Consider the following 22,688-nt stretch of genomic DNA (forward strand, 5'->3'; position numbering starts at 1 on the left):
TTAAGTAGTAGTGGCTAACTCGGGCTTGAACCCTTTTAAATGAAGTGCTCCAAAGTGTATTCTGATTTAATAGTTTAGATTCAGTTAAGCCACCTTAGAAAAAATGAAAAGAAGAGTAATATAATTGAAAGATATAATCTGGCAAAAATTACTTCCTTTAAGTTAGGACACTGTAAGCGTGAAATTCTGAAAAAACGCTTGTCAAATAGAGTTATGCTGTAAATGTACTCAAACCTTTCTTTCACAAAATAGTGAATAAATGTATCTACTATGTTTTGTTTCAGATGGTTAGCTCTTTTCCTGTCTCTGAAAGCATCCTACAGGCTCCATCACATGCGCTCCTGGATGGAGGCCGAAGGGGAGAAACAGCAGGGGTCATGTTGTCTGAGGAGCAGGGATTTCTTGCTTGATGTGAATTTCCCACTGTCTTTCCCTAATTTGCACAGCTGCACTTTGCTGCAGGTAAGCAAAATTTATGTGATGTGGAGACAGCAGCAAATCCTCGTGAGTGTTATAAAACCGAGGAAAACAAACTTGGAAACAGGATGACTTTTATTGTCTGCTTTATTAGATATAGTTAATAAAGTCCACAGTGCTAAACAAAAAAATAGCTTGACCGCTGTCTTCCTCTCATGTGGTGATACATTTCAAAACTTGCTATAAAAAATAAATCAGTTTAATTAGAAATCTTAAATTACTACTGGAGCAACAGAACTAGACTCATGATTTGTCAGGGGTGGATTCTACATGTAAGCCTAAGAGTTTTGTAACGTTTTTCTAATAAAAGATGTGTATTTTCTGGCTGAAACCAACTCTTCTCAAAATTCAATACATTGTTGCAGCAGCTGGGGAAATGAGAAACTTCAGCCTAGCTGTATTTCAGAGTTGGTGGACAAGCATTGTCAGTGGTGTCTTTCTACTATAAAATTGCCTTCTGCTACTGTCTGGTAGACTCTAAATATGTTCATCTTACTGCCTAATGTAAGGCCATTTTATCTAATCTTTTGCCTGGGATGTGTGTGAAAGTTTTGTCTTTTTATTACTAAATTGCTGTTGATTTCCTGAGTTAAGTTATAGCTCCATTGATTTGTTTCACTGGGAAAGAAGTTCACAAAAGTGCTAGCATAGAGTCAGGAAAGCATCTTAGGGCAGTTAGCAGATATGCAGTACAAAAATCTTTTCTGAAACAGTGAAATTGTGCCAGATTTCTCTAGAGAATATTGCTTCTGTTCATGAGTGTGGAAGGGGAAAGGAGACAGCCAGAATTCAATTGAATAGTGTGTAGAGGAAGCTGAAATTGAAGACGCGTAAGCACTAGGAAACCAACCTTGAGCTTGGTGTCATGTTTTGTGGCATTAACAGCAAAGTCAACAAAATGAGTCCTAGTTATCAAACAAAGAGCAAGCCAGCTGAGTGTATGTGCCAGTTAACTCTGGCGGTGCTGATGTTTAAATACTCTGTGTTTCCATGTCTAGCTTGCTAAAAGGTCTACACTATATGGATTTGCTTTTAGTTAGTTTTTAAGATTACATTCAGCTCTGTATACCCGCTGTGTCATGATTACCTCTGAAACTGTACTGCAGCTCTGTCCTCTCGTTGATATGGTTAAGGAAAATTGGGTGGTGTCATAAATCTGGCAGCCTAACAGTAAAGGAGCAGAAGATGGTATCCGAAGTTATATGGAGTTACAGAAGGTAGCATTCATTTTTGCATATGTAGAAAGATAGTCTCTGTTTTTACATAGCCTTTGGGCTAGTATGTATAAACATTAAAATGAAAGTCATATATTTTATTAAAGAGCTGAAGGTGAGTTAACGTTACAGATATTAAATGTGGAGTATGTACATGTGGGTTTTAATACTAAAAATGAAATGTAAAGCATTTGGATAGGCTACAGACCCACCTGTACCAAGACTTAAACATATAATTTGATTTCTCCAAATAATTTCTGTTCTTTGAGGAAGTCAGTACTTGTTTCTCAGGGGGTCGCAGTGCTGCGACTGTGTGTAACTAGTACCTTTTACGTAGAAAACAGCAAGGTGAGGAGCAGAGTGCATCAGTGTGTGCAATACCATGCATTTGTGATAACCCCAGTAAATCTAAAGGAAGTTTAGCCCTGCAGTTACGACCGATCCTTTAGAACTGTTTTGTGACCTGCATATTAGGCAAATTACCACCTATAGTCACTTTAAAATAAGCTATGTTTGCAGAATTTTGTTCACACAACCTACATACAGAACATCTTAAAAAAAAAAAAAGCTCAAAACCAAAGGGAGAGTTGAAAAAGAATTTGCTGTTTACATGCCTGTCTTTTAGCAGCACACATTATTGTGACTGAAAATGAATTGATGTCTTTATCTTAGCCCAAGCTTGAGAAACTTTCAATGTAAAATTCCCTCCGTAGAGACTTCCTCTAGTGCTTCATAAGATAGTAACATGTAGGGAGTGAGGACAGGGAGAAACAGAGGAAAAAGGAAATGGTATAAATCTGGAAAGGCTTTTCTTGACTGCTCAGATCAGCATTTCCGATATGAGACAAACCATGAAAATAAGTCAGTAGACAAAAAACACGTTTATTTTTAATGGTTCTCTCTGAAATTGAGGTAACATCTGTCTAAAGATAGCATGAGTTTCTTCATGTAAACACAGAAGTCCCTTGCAGTGTGAGGTCTCTTCATTCCCCTTACTCAACACCTCCAGGTTGTGTATTAATTTGCTTAAATGGATTTAAATATATACAAAATCTGATCTGTTGAGATTAAACCTTCTCTCCTTTGCTTTCCTCATTTTCTTCCTGCAAAAAAGAAATCAGGAGTGTTGATGAGCTTAAGATGTTAGAAACAATCACAGAATAGTTTGGGTTGGAAGGAACCTTTAAAGGTCATCTAGTCCAGCCCCCCTGCAAGGAGCAGGGACATCTCCAACCAGATCAGGTTGCTCAGAGCCCCGTCCAACCTGGCCTTGAACATTTCCAGGGATGGGGCACCCACCACCCTTCTGGGAAACTGGTTCTAGTGCTTCACCACCCTCAGTGTAAAAGTGTTTTTACTGATGTCTAGTCTAAATCTACCCTCTTTTCATTTAAAACTATGACCCCTTGTCCTGTGGCTACATGCCCTGCTAAAAGTTTGTCCCCATCTTTCTTAGGCCCCCTTTAAGTACTGAAAGGCCTCTATAAAGTCTTCCTGGAGCCTTCTCTTCTCCAAGCTGAACAGCCCCAACTCTCTCAGCCTGTCCTCTTAGGAGAGGTGCTCCAGCCCTCTCATCATCTTTGTGGCCTCTGGACTTGCTCCAACAGGTCCCTATCCTTCTTATGTTGGGGGCTCCAGAGCTGGACGCAGTACTCCAGGTGGGGTCTCAGGAGAGCAGAGTAGAGGAGGAGAATCACCTCCCTTGACCTGCTGGCCATGCTTCTCTTGATGCAGCCCAGGATGTGGTTGGCTTTCTGGGCTGCAAGCACACATTGCTAGCTCACATCCAGCTTTTCATCAATCATGCGTATTTATGTTCAGCTTCATTTGCAATATAGGAAAGCCTCTTTCAACACTTACTTTGGATTGCATGGTTGCAGTAGATGTGTACATACTTGTTTTTTAACAATCCTCCTCTTCAGTTCTTGGCTTTGTTGTGCTAAGGTATATGATCAGTTTTCAGAGCCGTGGCTGTGTTCAGTTCTGTAACCTTACCTGGTCTTTTCCATGTATGTGACTGATGGGAAGCTGGTTTCCACTGTTCCTCTTATATCTGGTGTCTGCTCTGTTCATGAATGCTTAATGGCTGCGTACGTCAGGGAATTCAGAGGGGAATGTTTCTTACGTGACCTGCCCATAATTTGTACACAGGAAGCATGGCACTGAGAATCAGATTAATCCCCATCTATAAGAACTACTCCTAATACTGTGTGCATGCAGAAATAGTATTTTTCTCTTATTTTGGATACCTTCGTGGAAGTTTTTTCTTGGGTACTTCTAATTGGGCTAAAGGCTTATTCGATGTCTCTTTTCTCTTTTGGAAGCAGATATAATTAAGTAACAACTTGTGTAGGTTTGGAATTACGGTTTGTTAGCTTCATCTCTATCCATTTCTTGTATTCCCTCTTTCCAGGAAAAAAAAAGTTAAAAACTCCTCTAGTGATGAGGCTACCATCAGTATGGTGATGCTTGCTGTTGTGAGACTTACTGGAAACCTCTTGTGACTGCATGCAATGCTGATTCCTCATCATAAAATCAGCTGTACCCCTAGTACCTGGGCCAGGGGTAGGGAAAAGAGGGGCTTTGAGCTAAAGCAGGTGTTCTGAATCAGTCTAGTAGCCTGCAAGTTGCTGAGAGAGAAGTCACTCTTCCCCTTTGATCCTTGCTGTGCTTTCGTTACTCCCAGCAACTGAATCCTGCCTCTGCTGATGTCAGCTTGCACCGTCACATCCATGCATGAGCTGGCCACAGAAAACTGTTTTCCTGTCTGTTTAATTTGTTCTTTGGTTAGATGTGTAGCTAAATATGCTTGTGGAGGGGTGTGACAGGTGTTGAAACTAGCACAAGAAGTGGCACAACTGTGTCATGGGAAGGGACTCCCCCTTTTTGGCAGCAGTGCTGATGCTTTGTTGCCACTATTTCCGGTCCTCGAATGAGTAAGCCAGCGTTCACATCCTTTGTCCACAGCTACGTACTCCCAGCCTTGTGTTGCCCACTCTGCTGTTTCAGGACATGGCCTTGTTTTACCAGGTGGTGAACCAGATCACAAAACTAACTTGGAACGGAGGGGCGAGGGTTTGTTTTCATCTTGGTCAGCATCTTAATGAGTACCGACAGCTAGGCCGACAAGAAGGGAGTCTGTGGGGACAGGAGTGAACATGTGGAGCAGTTGTTTCTTAAGCAAGTATTACTGATAAAGAATTGCTAGCTGAGTAAGAGCCTGTTTTTTGGGATCACTTCACATTATCCAGTGTGGCCCCAGCTTTGACCTGTGCTTTTTTTAGCCCAGCTGAGTGTCATTGAAAGGCTATTGTCAGCTCTTTCTGCTCTCACCTTTTATATAGACAAGCAGATGTTCAGTCAGAGTTTGAACTTTCTTTTTGCCAGCTCCAGGCCACTAGTCGCAGTGGCAGCAGCTGAAACACCAACTTAAATGCTAGGATTGACAGATTGTATTTCTTAGGTTGTGCTAGCACATACGTACAGTAGGACTGCTTTTCTCCTTTGTCAGCAGATTCCAAATTATATGTGCTAGCCATCTGCATCTTGCCCAGTGCATCTACATCTGGAAATAGAAGGGGCCTAGAAAGCATGATCCATAATAGACTACTGCTGTGGATGTTTTCTAGCATTCCTTGATGTGTTTGAATGTTCTGATAATTACACAGATCCTGTACAGTGTTACTGCAGAAGATGTGTAGTTTCCTTTTTCAAAGAGAAATATTTGGTGGAAGTTCTTTGTCTGCCTTTCTCATGGGTGGTTACAAGATTTAAAGAGGAGTTTTTCTTTATAGACATAGTAAATTCTTAATTTTAATTTTGTTTTCAGAACCTTGTGTTCAGTAGCCATTGTAAAGCAGTTACTGGCTATTCAGATCATGTCATACATCGAAGGAGATCAGCTACCTCATGTGTACGGTGCTGCCAGGTGACTGAGCTGCCGTCCTTCCTGTGCATAGCCAGTCCCAGGGTAAGTCCAAGTTAAGTTGTAAATTATGTCTTTCCTGTCATGGTTTAGATCTTGTTAGAATTGTGTCTTAGGAACAGGATGATCTATTAGTTTCTTTTGGTTGGGTAAAAAACTTGTGAGGATATCCTTTTGCTACTGTATTCAATAATGGGTTTTTTCATAGGCAAAATGACTGTAATGTGTGCTGAAGGGAAAAGGAAGGTTGTAGGATGCACCCAACAGAAGTTATTCTGAGATACATGGATTTCAATTTCTCTCCTCATGTGAAAAGCAGTAAAACTATAGAAGAAATTAAGTAGATTATTGTCCAGTAATCTAAGGAGGATATGTAGGTACGATATGAAAAGAATGGAGTGATTGTTTGGTTAAGTCTGATGACAAAAAGGGGCTGAGGAGCAACGGTTTTTTGGAAAGGATTTTCATTTTCTCTCATTGTGTCAGCTTGTGCTCCAAAAGGGAAATGCCAAATTGCAAGACTTTGCCTATCACCTACGTGCTGCTCCTCGAGCTGAATTCATCTGTGCCTGCAGCTCTAGGGGCCAGGAATCCAACTGAATTCTCAAAGTTACATATCACCTCCCAGTCACAGCATATTGCCTGGTTCAAGAACAAGCAGTTACTTAGAGTAAATTGTAAAAAATGCTTCCTTTTCAGATTCATTTGATTTGTCACTCTTTGTACTTCAATTTGCATTGCAGATGAAGATGTGGAATACTTCCTATACATTATGAAGGGAGGAGAGGGGCTCAGAAGGCTATGTAGGAAGTGGAAGGGAAAGACAAGGAGAGATCATATCTGACATACATTCTAGTGAATACAAGTTGCTTGTTTTGGCTTGGCTGGTGTATAAAAGTGATTAAGTGGAGGCGTGGCTTTTTGTTTCTAGGAATACAAAGACTTAATTTTACGCTTGTTAGAAACTTTTGGCAGGAGTGTAGAAAAGCTGAAACAGCAGAAAGAGCACATATGTTCTCAGAAACGATAGCCTTCTGTTGTTGTTTGACCTGTGATGAATTTTGGGAAGTTAATGGAGCGAATGATGGAAATAGGAGCGTATGTTTATGTAGCAGCTGGGGGTGGGGGGCTAGTAGTGAGCAGCAAGGCCTTAGTGTGGTCGCTTGCTTTCTATGCAGGTAATTTTCCAGGGTATGGACAGGCCTCAATCACCAAAAAAAAGTAACTTGAAGGATGGATCTTGTATTGTACTCATTAAGAAGCTGATTAATTAGGTTTAGAGTAACATTGTTTGCTTTAGTGGTTCAGTAGATCCCAGTGTGTCAGAGGTGTTGTGGTGAGAAGTGGGTTTGCACATCTCACAATGTCTGAAAGGTTAACTTTGCATGGAGATAAATGCAGGAAGCATTTTACAATTACCCTGACTAAACTAAGTTACTGAATTTCAGGTGGCAATGCATTCATATATCCCTGTCACTATATTTTTGATCTATTTCTAAACCATGACTGTTACATTCAAAGTGTTTGACAGGAGTGTGTTGACATAAGAGGGTTTAGTACTAAGGACTACCCTACTTTTTGTTATGAGTAAAAAAAAAAAAAAAACCTGGAAAAAAAAAACTGTAGAAACTGTGCGATGACAAAAAGAAAAGAGGAGGAGAATGAACAAGCTTGAATGGAAGAATTTTTTTATCTGTTTCAGAATTATGTTAGTTTTTCTTGTAAGGCCATGTAAAAGATGCAGAACTCTACCCTAGAAGGGTGTGTATGCATTTAAGAAAGTGTGGAGCTGACAGTGAAGATAGCCTTTTGTCCTCAGATGTCAGTCAGTGTTACACAGGTGGTTTGTTCTTCTTAATGTAGAAATTGCACTGAGGCACACACAGAGTTTGTCTCAAGATTGTCTCCTCCTAGCTCTTCCTGTAGGTGAGGTATTACTGAAATGTAGCTTGTAGAATTTTGTGATGTGACTTTATTTATCTTTTAAAAATCCTAATGAATCTCCATAGATTTCAGTAGATAGCCCTATTTCTGTGTCAGAAATTAGTCTAATCCATTCTGTGTTTAGTGGTTGCTAGTCTTAGGTGTCCTGGAAGGAAATATCACAGATTGTGCCTGAAAGAGTATTTGTTCCAGTCTATCCCGTGTATAAATACGAACTGAAATGTGATGGTTGATAGCGTCCTTCAAAAGAAACAGTCTAAGTCTGTCTAACCATCGTTGTGGTGTACATTGAAAGACAGTCCTGTACTTGGACTGCAGATGGCAGTAGAAGCCATCTAACAGTATCTGCTGAGTAGTGGGAACGTTTACAAGGTCTCACTTAACACAGTCCCTTTCAGTTTGCAGTGTTTCTTGTGGCTGTGTGCATAGACCTATAAGCCAGCCTGGTTTAAAAATAGCAGTTGGCATGTTGCAAAACGATAGCTCTATCATTATTGCTAAGATTTTATATGCTTTATTAATTTTGTTTTGATATGTACTATAATTGTGCTTATGAATCTGTTTAAACAATTGATTTGCCCTTGCAAAAATAAGTCTCTGTTCGTGAGATTAATTTTTTCCTATGAGAACAGCTCCTGTAAAACAGGAGTGGACCGCAGGCTTCCACCGAGATTTTTTTTTTTTTTTTTTTAATGCCACACCAGAGTAAGCTGGAACAAAAAATTCATCCTCTTTCAAATCCATAAAAGCTTTTCACCTGCAATACAAAGATAGTTCTTTCACTGCATTTAGCGTTTCAGTTGTCCCATTACCAACCAATTCCCCTTTCTTGATTCTCCAGAAACTCAGCTGCTTGCTGTTCACCATCAAACCCTATAGACTCCCAAACTGTTTCTTCCTATGCAGCTCCATCTCCTTTTTCCAAAATGTGAACGCTTTCACAAGTTTCATTTCCTTGGTGTTCCTTTTCATTTGTTGCACTGCTTTTCATAGTCCCCTAGGTAGCATGCTCATTTTGCAGTGTTGGGATTCATGACAATGTCTTTAACTTACATGAATCTATATGAATGATCTTTTTTAAAATTGTACTTCTGAAATAAGAGCAACAATGACTGCTAAAGGAGTGATTTATTTGCTTCCTGTGTTGGTGAAGAAACCAACAAAAGATTGCAGATTTGTAACTTCTCTGTTTTAAGCCCATACTGTAAGATTAATTGTTTAATATTAATTTTTAGTTTCAGTTTTAAGTGAGTTTACAATACTTTATTAAGTCTCTTTGTAGTATGTGAAAGGTACTAACTTTCTTTTGTAAAATAGGTTATAAATAGTTTATGTAAATGCTTATCCCAGAACATAGGCCCAAAATAGACTTATATTCAGAAAAGTTAGGAGGAAGAAGTTGGCAGTCTGCATTTTTATTGGAAAGATTCCTGTGCTTGATCGTGAATTGTTGTGTGCTTACATTTGAGTGAAAGTGTTGTAATTGTATTTGCTTTGGATCATGCAGTTTAACTCTTGGTGAAGTTATCTAAAGAAAACCCAGCAGAGTAGGCTGTCCTAGTATGTACTATGGCTTAGTTATGCTTTTTGGGTTTTTTATTGCTTCAGTATCTTGAAGTTGTCCCTTACCCTGGTAAGGGAGAGATAAGAGAAAGCTACAGATTGTATGAAAGCCAGCCTTGTCTGCTGGATTGAGCTGTTTACTCAAGGACCTTACAGCCACTGGGCATACAGCTGTTTGGCTAACGTGGACCTTCCACTCTCTGTCCCGGTTTGGGTGGATGGGGCAGAGCAGGGGGAGTTAAAGTGAGGGAGCCATTCCAAAATACTTCACATGGTGTGAAATCAGAGTTCCTGTGTGCAGCACTGCTCTGTCCAGCTGGGTTGTATGTACTGAAGCGGGTAATAGGGCAAGAGATTCATAGAATGGCTACAAGAAAAATATCACCCTGTGCTTACTTGCACTGTTTCTTTGGCCCACTTCTGTTCAAGTCAGATGTCAAGCCCAAGAAATGTGCTGTTCCAAAATGGAGCTGTTTTCCAGTTCATTTTTTTTCCTCTCTTACTATGTGTAAATCTCCTATCTGCTAGGTAAATACATGATTGTGAAGGGCAAAAATAGAAATAGAAGAAATTTTAAAAAGAAATCTAGGCAAAATGAGACATGCAGCAAGGATATTATTCTTTTACTCTCAGCTTTGCTATCAGTTTTGTAGCAATTGGCACAAGGCATTGTATATCAAAAGGCAAGTAGTCCATGCCTGGTCATTTATAGGGCTTTTGTTGTGGTGTGGGGAGATGTTGCGTCTTTGCTTGTTTTAGGCCAGCCTAAGGTTGTTTTCTGTTTGTACATGTCAGTAATGATTTGACTTTTAAAATTTTGTCCTGTGGGAAGGTACCTGAACTGGAGATTTGGGGATCAGGGGAAATCTGAACAAGAGTATTATTCTACTCATAGGTAACAGCTGTGCCACTGGAGTTCTACTGCAATGACCGAAGTGCAGAATATGAGCGCAGGGCACTGAAGGAAGGAGGAAGTCTTGAAGCAAAGCAGTGTGTACTCAATGGAGCCCCTGAGCTAGCAGCTGACTGGCTGAAGCAATGCTCCCAGTTCTTCCCAGAGCATCCAGGAGGGCTGTTAGGGATCAGACCTCAGAATGGCTGGTCTTTTATCAGGATACCAGGTAAGTTTGGAGGTTGTCATGGAACAGAGATGAGATAAATAAGAACATCTGGTGTTTGGTGGTAATTATGATTGATTATGGGGTTTTTGAGGGGGTGGAGTAGTTGTGTGTTTGTTTTTCCTCCTGAGTGAAAGTTAACCCCGGTGTCTTAAAATACACTGTGATTTCACATCCTCTGTCAGGAGTAAAGCTGTCAATGGATACTGAACAAGCCTAATACAAACTTTTCTACTGCTTACAAACCTCTCTTAGCACGTCAGCTCTCCAAATGACTGTAAAGAGATGGATTTGCTTATTAAAGCACAGCCTGCTTTCACAACCAAATACTATTGAGCTTGGAGAGAGGAAGATTGCAGGAAAAGTAACAGTCATACCTTGCCTCCTAGCGTGTTGGAAGACCTTCATATTGACCAACAAAAGATCTCTTTAGGTCTTCCTAGTGAAAGGATAAACATTACTTGTAGCAGTCCATAAAAGGATGGGTTTGTGGACCATGTTTGGAAGAAAATGGCCTGGAAAACAAGGCATGAGTGATTTATTGAGTTTCAGTTGGAATAAAGAAGAGTTATTCATGTCTCCTGGTAAATGGGAAGAAGGTGCCAGTGTGCTAGAAAATGCACTTTGTTTTTTCCTAGAATTAGACTAAAATAATCCAAGATTTTGCTAGAATTTGGTTGCTAATACTGCAGTGACTTTCATGGTCCGGACACACTCTAGCTATCGGAAGATGGTCTTGAGCAGTGAGCAGAGTTCTGCAGAAAGTACTAGAGATCTGAGAGATAGCCAAGAGGAAAAACAGCTTACACTGCCAGATGCTAAGTTATTCCCAGACCCTTTTGGGTCAAGGATGTTTGGCAGGGGAAGTTAGTACAGTAAAAGGAAAATGGCCTTTTGCTTGCTACAGTCCGGTTTGAGAAGGTGCCTCATAAGTACTTGGAGTCCTTTGAAGCACGTGCACATTTGTACCTCTGTAAGGGAAAAACCATTTTCCATGAGCTATTTGGGAACAGAAAATGAGTTGCTGTAGCAGAAAGGAGGGAAAAACAGTGAAGCAATTAATTAAGGTAGAAGGCATGAAATGAAGAAGGGTAGCCAATGTAGAATAGAGAGAAGGCTGTGTTCTCTTGAAGAGACTTCCGTTTTAAGCTGATGACTTTGTCATCAGCAAAAAATTGTAGAGGACTAAAGGTGGGGTAGAAGAAGCTTAAAGGAGTGAGTGAATAGGTGCAACGTTATGCAAATTGTTGTCAATGCACAACAAAGAATCTGGTTGAGAAGGTGGTTGGGATGAGTATGTTATGTAGAGCTGGTTTAATTTAGGAGGTGTTGGAGCTAAAAGCGGATTTTAAAAAATATATGTATAGTTTTGTCCAGCTGTGTTTTAGGTGGAAAGCAGCATTCAAACCTAAACTTATTCTAAGAGGAGAGGGCGTGTACCACAACAGGACAGCTGTGTTTATATGTGCAGGAGCAGGCAGAGTGCATTGCAGAAAGTGACTGTTGTGCTGAAGGAGCCATTTACAAGGCTTAAGTCTAGCAAGTGTCAAATGGAACGGTAGGTGTGGAAGTCTTCGGTAAATAGGTGAGAAGAAGAAAAGGGGATACCTCTCTCCTAACCCTGATCTGTCCTCTCCCAGACTCGGCGTTCCCAGTACCCTGGCAGCAGGCTCAGCTGCGATCACTGTGGGAATCTCTTGAGGCTTTTCCTGTTCTTTGAAAGAAAAATGGTCCTGGATTAAATGGCAGGAAGTGTCTGAGTCCTTTTAGCATCGATAAAAAGCACCGGCCTCACTGGCTGTTTACTGTGAGAGCCAGCTAGCTCCTCACTGACCCCATTGTGCCGTGCAGACTGTCGGGAGGGGAACCAGGGGTGTCAACTGGAACCCAGGCTTTATCTCTCTTTCCTCTGCTTTTTGCATGTCCAGAGGCACTTTTTCTTCATTCTCCAGAGAGCTGTGAGCCTGGCTACAGTCATCGGCCAGAGCTCCTGACTGGGGTTATTTTGAGTCATAATAATTTGTAACTATTCTTCCCTGGCCATAGGATCCCACTGTATGCCCTCGTAGATAATTTATGTCTGTATCCCTGCGTAGCTGGAGGCAGGGACTTTTTGTCAGACTGAAAGCCATACAGTATGATTTTACAGTCAACTTTCTTTTTTGGTGCTGCTGTTGTTTATTTCATACAATAAAAGAGGGAGAGTTTTTTGATGTGCAATCCAGGACCTTTATCCCCTGACTGGCTTAAAATGTTTAAAGTTCCTTTGCTATTAACAAAAAAAACAAACAAACAAACAAAAACCCAAAAAAAACCCAAACACGTTAAAAATCCAAAGACATTGTCACTGGAAGTTTTCACTGATAGTTAAAAATAGAAAACGTGGAATTGCAAATTTTGAAAATCCCATTTGAAAAAGAAGCAAAGCACCTTTTTCTTCCCCCAAGGTAAAAGGGAATGAGAAATAGAAGTGAGAGAAACTAGAGGTGGAAGAGACTCTTTTTTTTTTTTTTTTTTTTTTTTTTTTTTTTGTCCTTTGGCTAGTTGTGGTGTTTTCTGAAGATGGCATAAATAAAGTACATTTTCTGTTACAGCTTTCCAGAATTTGTACTTTGAAACGCTAGGTGGCAGCCTTTAAGCATGCAAAAATATTTGCTCTTGGAAAACACAATGGTATCAAGATAGGACACTTAAAAGATGCCATGTTAAAGTCAAATGGTTTTCTCTTCTAGAGATGATGAATCTTTTTTGTTAGTTCTGTTTTGCTTTCCTAAAAAAAACCCACCCATTTTCTCACCAGTGCAGTCTGCTCTGATGCTGAGATATTGGACAAATTACGGACTGTTAACAAGTTGCTAACTTTTCAGACTGTAAGACTGTCTGCAATTAAGTTCTTTACTTGTAATTTATGTTTTATTGCTATTTAAAAACAGCAGCTTACACAATGGAGACCTAAGGAGCCAGCAGCAAAGGACGCGCATCATTTCCAGTTACCAAAACTTAATTCTATTATTCATGCCTGTGTGGGGAAAAACAGTAGCGTTTTGCTTTTGGAAACTAGCTAATATATTAATCTAAGCCAGTTGAAATTGACTTTTGAATAGACCCTGTTTGTTGTTCCAGTTTCCTTCCAGTCAGATGGCTTTTGGTTAGTAATCATACTAGTTTGTCATGTATATCTAGACTTCTTATGTTCATTCATCCTGAAATAGCAAGCCGACCAATTAGAATAAAAGCAAAAAGTCCTGGCTGTATGGATTTAAATGAGAGAGTAACATTTTGTATGAAGAGTAAACATTCCTACTGTGCAGAATTGTTGACTTAGACAGATGTATTTTAAAACCAAATAACCATAAGTCATTTCCATTTTTACCTAATTGCCTAAGTTCAAAGTTTGATTTTTCCTTAGAGGAATGAATGAAACTGTTAACTATTTGTATGTAATTGAGACTGAGTTCTGTTTTAGAGATGAGTGCGTCATTATACCTTATGTTGCACTTAGAACAAATGCCAGCCTGAGGTGTGGTCTTGAGTTTTCCTTTCATAACCTCCGTGGATTGGCTCTCTAGTTGGGAGATCCTGTCAGGTAGTTGCTAAGATTCAAGCGTGTGGCACTTGCTCCTGACAAAGCAACAAGATCACCATCAAAAGGGAGAGCAAATTGGAGAAAAACAGTGACTAACTAGATAGGCAGACAACCAAGAAAGAGCAGAGGTCTTTTGTCTTGGATTCTTAGCTGGTGCCTTGCAGGAACACGGCTGTAAACTTACCAAAGCATAGAGCATAGAATTCACAGCACTGGTTTATAGTGCAAATAGAGTAGCTAATAATTTTAAGCAATATTGACAACTCACAATTTATTTAATTTCAGAAAGCAGCACTGTTGGCTGCATCTACTGATGTCATAATGTGGATCATACTAATTCCACCATCAAGTCCATTATTTATATTTAAGCTAAAGGATGTTTTTGAAAGAGACTGAAATACAGAAGTGATGAAGAATCCACCATGTTTCTGGATAAAAGTGTTGCTGAGTAGTTTTTCCTCACTATTGGAAGGATAAGAGGGAAACATGCCTTGTTTCTACAGTTTTAACAAGTCAGTGGATACTGTCCCTTTCTCTGCTAGTATAAAGTTCTCTTCTGTCATTAAAAACCTGTGTCCAAAAGAAGAACCTTGAGTAGTGCCAGCTGCTCTTTGAAAAATGGAAATGGGTCAAGTTTCTGAACTCCCTCACTGCAGGAAAAGTTTTTTAACATGAACACTTTCCTGAATATTTTCTGGTTTTTACAGCCTTTCCGAAAGGCATGCTAAACCTAGGCATGTTATTTCAAAATGATCTTTCGTATTAAGTATAGAAGAGCAACTACATTCCTGCTTTTCTCAGCAAACCTCTGGTTGTACGTGGAAGAATCAAACTTGGTCCTCTGTGCCTCATCCCTGCATTTAGGTACTCATGGACTGTGTGGCCTGCCATGCTCATAAGAGCTTTTTAGGAGCGCTGCTGTGTGATCTGTGCTCCTCTGTTCCACTAGTATGAACTTGGTTTTAGCTACATTTAAATGCATGGTGCTCAGATGAGTTAATAAATTTTTGTATATATCTATTTTTTTTATCATGATATTATGCAAGACAGTTAACTGCCTTACAAAAAGTTGAATTTTCTTCAGCCCATGAGTTAATTAATTCTGTGCAATGAGAAGTGTGCAGAAGTCTTACCTGCTAGACATTAGAGAATGGTACCAGCTAGACATGTTGAAAATATTTGGGTTCTGTACTAGCCTGCGCCATCTGCAGTTGTCAACTTTCCGTTTTGGCTGTAAACCTAAGTTCAGACATCCCAAAGAATAAAGAATCATCAGTAGCCTTTCCAGCAGATAATTTTTTTGGAAGAAAATTTCTCTTCATCCTCTTTCAGCAGTCCTGTATTGTTTACTGAAGTTTATGTACAGAATGTACAAACAGGAAGATCTCCTTCCTGAAAAATACTTCATGAGCAGTGCTGAAGTAGATAGGACATGCAGTATAAAATCTTGAGTGATTTAAAAGATTGCCATCTGGAAATATTTCTTAAACAACCAAAAAAAAATCCTAACCCAAAAAGTGGAGGGCAGGGAAGAAAAAGAAAAGTTAAGGCAGTGCTGTGAAGGGGCTTTTATTTTGGTGACATAGAGAACTGTTCTTTGCTTTCGGTGTTGGTGAGGGGTTTGATCTTAAACAGATCTGTGGAGGATAAGTCTGAAGCTCAGCAGCAGGTAGCAGCAAATGTCCAAAGGACAACATTTTAACATGTGAAGTGGAGAAAAATTTCTTTAGCTGTTGAGGCATGCTGTGGTTGTTGATCTGGTCAGAATAAATCCTTAGATGAGGGAAATGGCTGTCCAAAAAAAGAGCGACTCCATACTTGTGAGGAGATCAGTCTGTGATGAGGTCTTGCCAAGTGGGTGTATCCATATACTCCTGTCCCAGCAAACAAAAGTTATTGTTAGCAGTGTTAAGTGTCAACCAGAAGGAATGTTGCGGTTTCTTCCATCACAACTCATTAGGGATTATAATGCAGTGAAGTGCTAGGAAAACTTAGAAGTTAACTTGTTGCATGTAGCTGTGTTGGCTTTATCAGTAACCTGCTTTTCTTCCATTTCTTTCTAGACAAAGAGAGTTTGATCACTGACAGTGGAAAACTTCATGCTCTTGATCTTCTGTTGACACGACTGAAATCTCAAGGACACAGAGTTCTCATCTACTCCCAGATGACACGGATGATTGACTTACTGGAGGTGGGAGAGCTATAGTCTACAGAAGACCAGTTCTGAAGATGGAGATTTAGCAACAATGTTTTGGAGAAAATACTATAATTTGGATGCAGCAAACCTAGTGTAAAATTACTATACCGAAGGATATCCACTAAATTCTGTAATATGAGACTATAAGAGCTGCCATACAAAGTTATACCTAAGGTCCAGCCTAGCGTTATGCTTCCACCAGTGTACAACAGCAGATGGTATGGGGAAAATGTAGAAGAATAGTGATACTTCACAATTAGTTCTTCAATGTGCAGCAGTTTGCAGCTCAAGGACTTTCTGAGCCAAATGTGCCTTCTGTATATTCAGTAATCCTACATGGATTCTTCTTCCATGAAATTGCTCAGCTGCATCTTGAGTCTTTTTAAGTTTTTGTCATTTGCCCTGCCCTGTGGCAGGGAGTTGCCTGGCTTAATTATCCTCTTTTGCTAGTTTTGAACTGCTTCCTTCTATTTTCATTTCATGCCCATTTGTCCTTTTCTTGGAAGGAAGGTGGGGAACAGTGATTAATTTTACAATTTTTTTGTTGTTGTTGCTTGTAATTTCAGACTTTTACTGTTGCCCTTTATCATCTCATTGCTGTGCAGGAGTTGGTAAACATGAGTAATAAGAGATTCTCTGGCATATACAATAGGAAAGACATAGGAATTAAGTCATTACTTGTTACTTGAATACAGCCAGTCTGCCTCAGAAGAGAAGGAACAAAAAAAAAAGTCAGTATTTAATTAGCAACCATGCCACCAAAGAGCTAGTGTGAATAGATATTGGTAGGAGAACTGTTAATTTGGTTTCCTATTGGTAATACTTATAATGCTTAGAATAAATATTTTTCTTTCTCTGGGCTTCTGTTGAAGACAGCAAAGTTTGAGGTTTTGGCTGGATCTGAAAAAAGGAGTATCTTGTGTCACAATGCTTCTGTCCCTTATCAGTGAAGGATCAACAGTAATAACTTTTATGACCATCTAATTCTGAGTAAGAAACGGGGAGACTTAATGTATGTTAGTTTGAAAGAGGCAATCCTGATGAAGCTTTCTGATTGTGAATACATAGTAGGTAGGAAAGTATTTGTATTTGGCAGTATAATTTCAGTACTGCTAAAACATCAAAATACTGTGATCCTTCAGCCATTAGTCCTAGGTGTATGTGGACTCCTCAGCAGTGTTTGACATGGGGTACTGCCTTCTCCACAACAAAGCGAAGAGAAAAAGTGAGAAGCCTGAATCAATAGCTGCTTAAATTATGAGTCTTGTATGAGCAGGAGTGCATTTTAAGGTCAGCAGTTAATAGTTCAATAACAAATCACAAGCTGAATTTTTGTTTCTGCTGCTGTGAGGAAAAACAGAACTTGCATGGTTGCAATTCTGTATTTTGGCTCTTTGCCCAGCATTGCTTTTTACGCCTCTTTTTTGGCAGGCGTTGGACATGGTGCAGGTTTGTTGACACCCTGCATTACACCGTGAAGCTCGTAAAGCTGAGTGTTTATGCTTCTGTGTTTTCTGTTAGCATTCAATTTTAAAGGCTTGAGAGCACACCATTTTGCTATTCCACCTCCTCAACATTCAACTTTACTTGTTGAGTTTTACTGCCCAAATAAGCTACCTACTGAGTCCTCTTGTTTTTCCATCTCCCCATCCATGTAACAGAAGCTGGAGTTACACAAGCTAAAAATCAAGTAAGGACTCAGTTTGTAAGAAAACCCTTGTAAAAATTCTGTAGCAGTAGATTTTTTTTTTTCTTTTTCCTGACCTGAGGTGTCAAAATACATCGCCTCTACCTACCTGAATATGAAAGAACATAAGATGTCCTATTTCTTTTAACAGTATTTTGACTGTGTCAGTGTAACTGCTACAATATTATACTAACCTAATCTGTGCAGGGCAGAGAGCACAAAACACATAGTTTACAAAGTTATAAAATCATGTTTGTTTGATTTAGCTTAAGCTGAAGAACAACTACTTAATTCAGCCATTATAAAATGGCAGATATAAATACAAAGAGGAAAATTATTTTCTTTCAACAGAAGGAGATAAAGTATAATTTTGGTTCTGTTATTTCATGTAGATACGTATTTCTTACTCTTTAAGGTTGTCACATTTGTTTTTCTCAATGTGGTTTTGCTTAGAAGACACTAATGAAGAGATGGCTAATTGTGAGGTGAGGGAAAACTAAATCAAGATGTTGAAAGATTGAATTATCATAAAGACAGTAGGAAAGGAAAAGGCTCATGTGTAAATAGAAAAAGGATTGATCAAATCTGGAGAAAAGGTCATATAGTGCCTAATTGACAACTGTATCTCTCTAGTTTTAGTTGGTGATAGAAACCTGTCATAGAAATAGAATAAATCAATAGTAAATTAGGGCTTGAGTGTGTATCTGGTGAAGTAGCTGTTCTCTGCTTTAAATGTTTATTATTGTGCTCCAGAAATCATACTAGCAATGACCTCTGTTTTGTAGAGGTAGACCAGGTGTGACTTTGGCTGTTTCCACAGTTAATTTTATTTACCTTTCTCTTTCATCTGCCATACATCAAAGCTTCTTTCCACTACAGCTATCTTTTTCCAAGGTTTCTTACAGTATAGCTATAGTATAGCTCTTTAACTGTTTCCGCAGTAGTGAAGCGGGAAAAAAAAAGGAGCAGGAGCCCTGAAGGACAGGTGAAAAGGAGAACTGAGCATGGTACTGTCAGCAGGTTCATCAGCGTACAACCACTGCTGTGTCTTTTGCAGCACATCAGTTCTGTATCTGCTAAACACTGCAGCTTGGAGCAAGATGAATCTAATAGTTCGTGCTATTAAGTACTGTTTACTCTGTCTTTGTTTGCCGTCACAGCATCTCAGAAAGACACAGGTATCAGTAGGGTCAAATCTAACGAATGTAGCCAGTAGGAGTTGCATTTTGTCAGCCGAGGATCACATTGTTAAAGTATCAGAGGGTATCTTTCCAGAGAAACTATAGATATCTGTATAGCCTGAAGAGCTTTCCATGTAATTGAAATTTTATTGATAGTTAGACAGGTATCGGAAAATGCTGAGTACCTTAGAGCATGAAAAGTGTCTCTCATTGAAAAAAGCCTTTGCCTACAGCATTCCTGGTTGACGCCAATTGATTTGTTTCCCAAGCAGTGGTTTTGGTTCTGCTGCTTGACATGAGCTGTGGGCTGACACACAATGTCATGTTAAAATAGTTCTTCTATGCAGTGAGATTCACAGACTCTTTACTAGTGAGATAAAGCCTGGACAGACGTTTTAGTAAAAATTTAAAAATTTAAACTTTGTGAAAACAAGCTTCCTGGTTTAGTTATTTTATTTACCTATTTATTTATAAAAAAGATATGTACTGTAACACTGTCTGCAGTACAGCAAATGCATCCCCAACTCTCAGCTGACATAGTCATTTATCTCTTATATGAAGTGCAAAAACTGACATATGATTGAGTAGCTTTAATTGCTGAATTTCTATTATTATAAAGTATTGCTTACATAAGATTACTTAGAGCTTATTTGTTGATGACATTTAGAGATTTTTCCAGAAAAATCAAGATTGAATGGTTTGACGAGCAACTATATTTTTCTGGTGTGTGTTGTTTGCAGGAATACATGGTTTATAGGAAACATACCTACATGAGATTGGATGGTTCTTCAAAGATTTCTGAACGAAGGGACATGGTAGCAGATTTTCAGAACAGGTAATATATTTTACAAGGTGTTTCTGTGCCAGATGATGTGTACATAGAGAGTTGGTGTAAGATGTCATGGAAATAAATGAATTTTGCACTTAAGTTCTCTTTCCTGATATCAAATGGACCTCATTTATCTGAAATAGTTTCTAGATGGTTTGCTGACCAGGAGTCCTTGGTGTTGATACTGAACACAGTTGTATTTAGGAATTTGTTATCTGTGAAACAGTATTAGAAGCAATTTTAGTGTACCCACCTATTGTGCTTCTTGCCATTCCAAATATGCTGTTGCTTATAAAGAAGCTCAGTAGAAAGGCAGCAAATGTTCGTTGGTTATTATATGCTCTGACAATTGGCACTGTAAAGATGAGATTGAAAATCCTGCATATGCTAGAGCTTTGAAGGTGACCTGGTTTTCTGCAAGACAAACCATTTAAGCATGTTTTATTGGGAAACCTTAACTGACATACAGGTGATAAAGTGGCTATTTTATTAGCTAGCAAGATATGCTAACCCTTTACATTTAGTAAAACAAAATGGATCATTGCAGTTTTTACAAGCACAACAGGAAAGAAAAGTATGTAATCAAATTATTATAAGTTAATATATTTCAGTATAACTTTGTCTCCACTACAGCACATTATTTATAAATGATTTAATTTATAGTTATTAAGTTTCCTTTTAATCATGGGATATGACTTGATATGATGTCACTTTGGTATGGTATTTCACAGTAAGGTTACCCTTCCTGGATGTTGATGTGAGCTTGTAAGAAGGTCACTTTTATTTTTCAGAGGACATAAGTTCATAGATGGTTGTTTATTGTGGAGTGAAAGCAACATTCTAGACTAGAGAGTAGTTCTTGCATTAGCGGTCCAAAGGTGTCATAGCTGAAGATGGGAGGGGAAGCCATATACAGCCTTTCAGGCCACTGGTTCATGAGGCTTAAAGACCTAAAGGACTCTGCAATGATGAGTCTTCTAGTGAACTTGGAGCAATAAAACTTGAAAAGAACATGTGTCAAATACCTGAAGTGAGAGCACCATGCAGTTCCTTTCTGCCTGTTTCTAGGTGTCAGAAACAGGTTCCTTGCAGGTTCTGATGTCCTTCTGGAATCCTGACTCTTCTTCCTGTAAGGTTCTTTTATCAAAAGATATGAAAAAAAAATTCTGTATTAATGAATGTAATTTGTTTTTATTAATGAGTAGAACAACTGAAGAGAAACAATCATTTCAGCAGGAAATCCCTTTGAAATATAAGTCAGCCAGTCTAAACAAAAATTCCTATTAAAATGTTAGTTGAGTTCCTCTTCTACATGATTACTTGTGAGAAATATTTCCAGGAAAAAAAGCCTGACTGAGACTAAACTGTCCTGCAGGATATCTTAGCAGGGTGCTGAAAATATAAAGCTGTAGAATTATAATTTGTTCTTGTAGTGTGTGGTATTGTCCTCTTTCTTTCTTTCCCATATGGCATTTCCAGAAGCATTTCACAGCTGATAGTTCAGGTGACTGTCTATATGCACGTTCCACTGTTGTTACAAGAGTGAAAAGATTTCCTGGCCGAGGATTACCTGCATTGCGAGCTTTGGCTTTGTACCTGAAAGATAAAGTCTAGAGATTGTCAGCTTGACTTCAGTTCCTCCCAGCTATCCGTAGCTCAGGGTGGATTTTTGTACTCTTAGTTTTAGACTGCTAGAAACCTTCTATTTCTAATTTTAGAGTTCTTGGCACTTTTTTTTGTGTGTTAATTCATAGTTTTCATAATTATTTCTGTTGTGTACTGGCAATTTTTTTAGGGGAGGAAGGGTGAAATCTTACCTTAGACTAGGATAGATTCTTTGAGGGTCTGAGTTTTTATCATACAGCCTTGCCAGGTATTTGTGAATGTCTTGAGATTTGAGTCCCGAGAAAATAGTCAGTTCTACTTGACCTTCAAGGATATAGATTCCAAAGCCCTTAGTTTTTTACGTTTGTTGAGTTGTACTAGCATATGCGTAATAGCCTGCAATACACCCACACTTCCTCCAGGAAGGGCAAGAAAGACCTTCTAGATTTGATGAGTGGACTGTCAAGGACAGATTGCCTACACATAGTTAGTCGAGAAGGAAATGTCCCGTACTGCTCATTTAGCAAGAGTTTCTGGTGTTTTACTAATTTTACATGCGCTAGTGTACAGACAGTGCGATAGAAAGGGATGCAACATTGCAGAATGTCTTCTCTTAAACAGAGGGCCTTGCTCTGTCAGTGTTCAGGGTACAGTATTTCAAATTCTTAGGAGTCCTTACTAAGGACTTTTAAATACTGCTGACCCCCCAGTGGCACTAGTGAGGTTCACAGCCTTAGCAAAAACTCCCGAATTTGCTGTTACCACTTGAGTTTTCATCAGTGCATTTAGACCTGTCTCCTTGTTTGTTCTGTTCAAAGCACCAAATTTAGAACAAAACTTGCATCTACACAGTTTCAATATTTATTTTTCTTTTTTTTTTATCAATTGAGCATTGTTAAGGCAAGATTTTTTAACATCAGTCAGTTCTGTGAAACAATAAATTGGTTTTTGTTCATATGAAATCTTAATTTCCAATGTGGGCAAGATAAACAAGCCATGGTTTATTTTGATAGAGATTGATAAGCTGCTATTGCAAACTGAATGTTTGTGTGTTCCGACCGTCCTGATTTGTAGATTAACTTCTCTTACTCCTATATATGTGGGGGTTTTTTTCTTGACCGTGAATGAACAGCACAAAATGTTCTGAAGTGTTCAAGTAATAGAAAATAGCCCTGATATGGGTAAAAAAACTTACTTCTGTGGTTATTTCGTGTTCCTCATACGCAAAATAATCTTTCTTCTACAGGAACGATATTTTTGTGTTCCTGTTAAGCACAAGAGCTGGAGGCTTGGGCATTAATCTTACAGCTGCAGATACGGTAGGTGAAGTTTGGTAAAGTAATACAGAATGAAAAATTGACT

The 22,688-nt window shown here is 39.0% G+C and overlaps 1 protein-coding gene across 1 annotated transcript in view; it reads left to right on the top strand.

Annotated features, from left to right (window-relative positions):
• Positions 1-22,688, top strand: part of INO80 (INO80 complex ATPase subunit) — a 66,451-nt gene that overhangs the window by 34,009 nt on the left and 9,754 nt on the right. Inside the window, exons 24-29 of the mRNA XM_086748882.1 lie at positions 285-462; positions 5,521-5,661; positions 10,019-10,244; positions 15,891-16,018; positions 19,633-19,727; positions 22,573-22,645. Of these exons, the coding sequence (XP_086605008.1) occupies positions 285-462; positions 5,521-5,661; positions 10,019-10,244; positions 15,891-16,018; positions 19,633-19,727; positions 22,573-22,645 (841 nt within the window). The remainder of the gene's footprint in view (positions 1-284; positions 463-5,520; positions 5,662-10,018; positions 10,245-15,890; positions 16,019-19,632; positions 19,728-22,572; positions 22,646-22,688) is intronic.

Source organism: Chlamydotis macqueenii, chromosome 5 (genome assembly GCF_036417535.1).
Source record: "Chlamydotis macqueenii isolate bChlMac1 chromosome 5, bChlMac1.mat, whole genome shotgun sequence".
Taxonomy (NCBI): Eukaryota; Metazoa; Chordata; class Aves; order Otidiformes; family Otididae; genus Chlamydotis; species Chlamydotis macqueenii.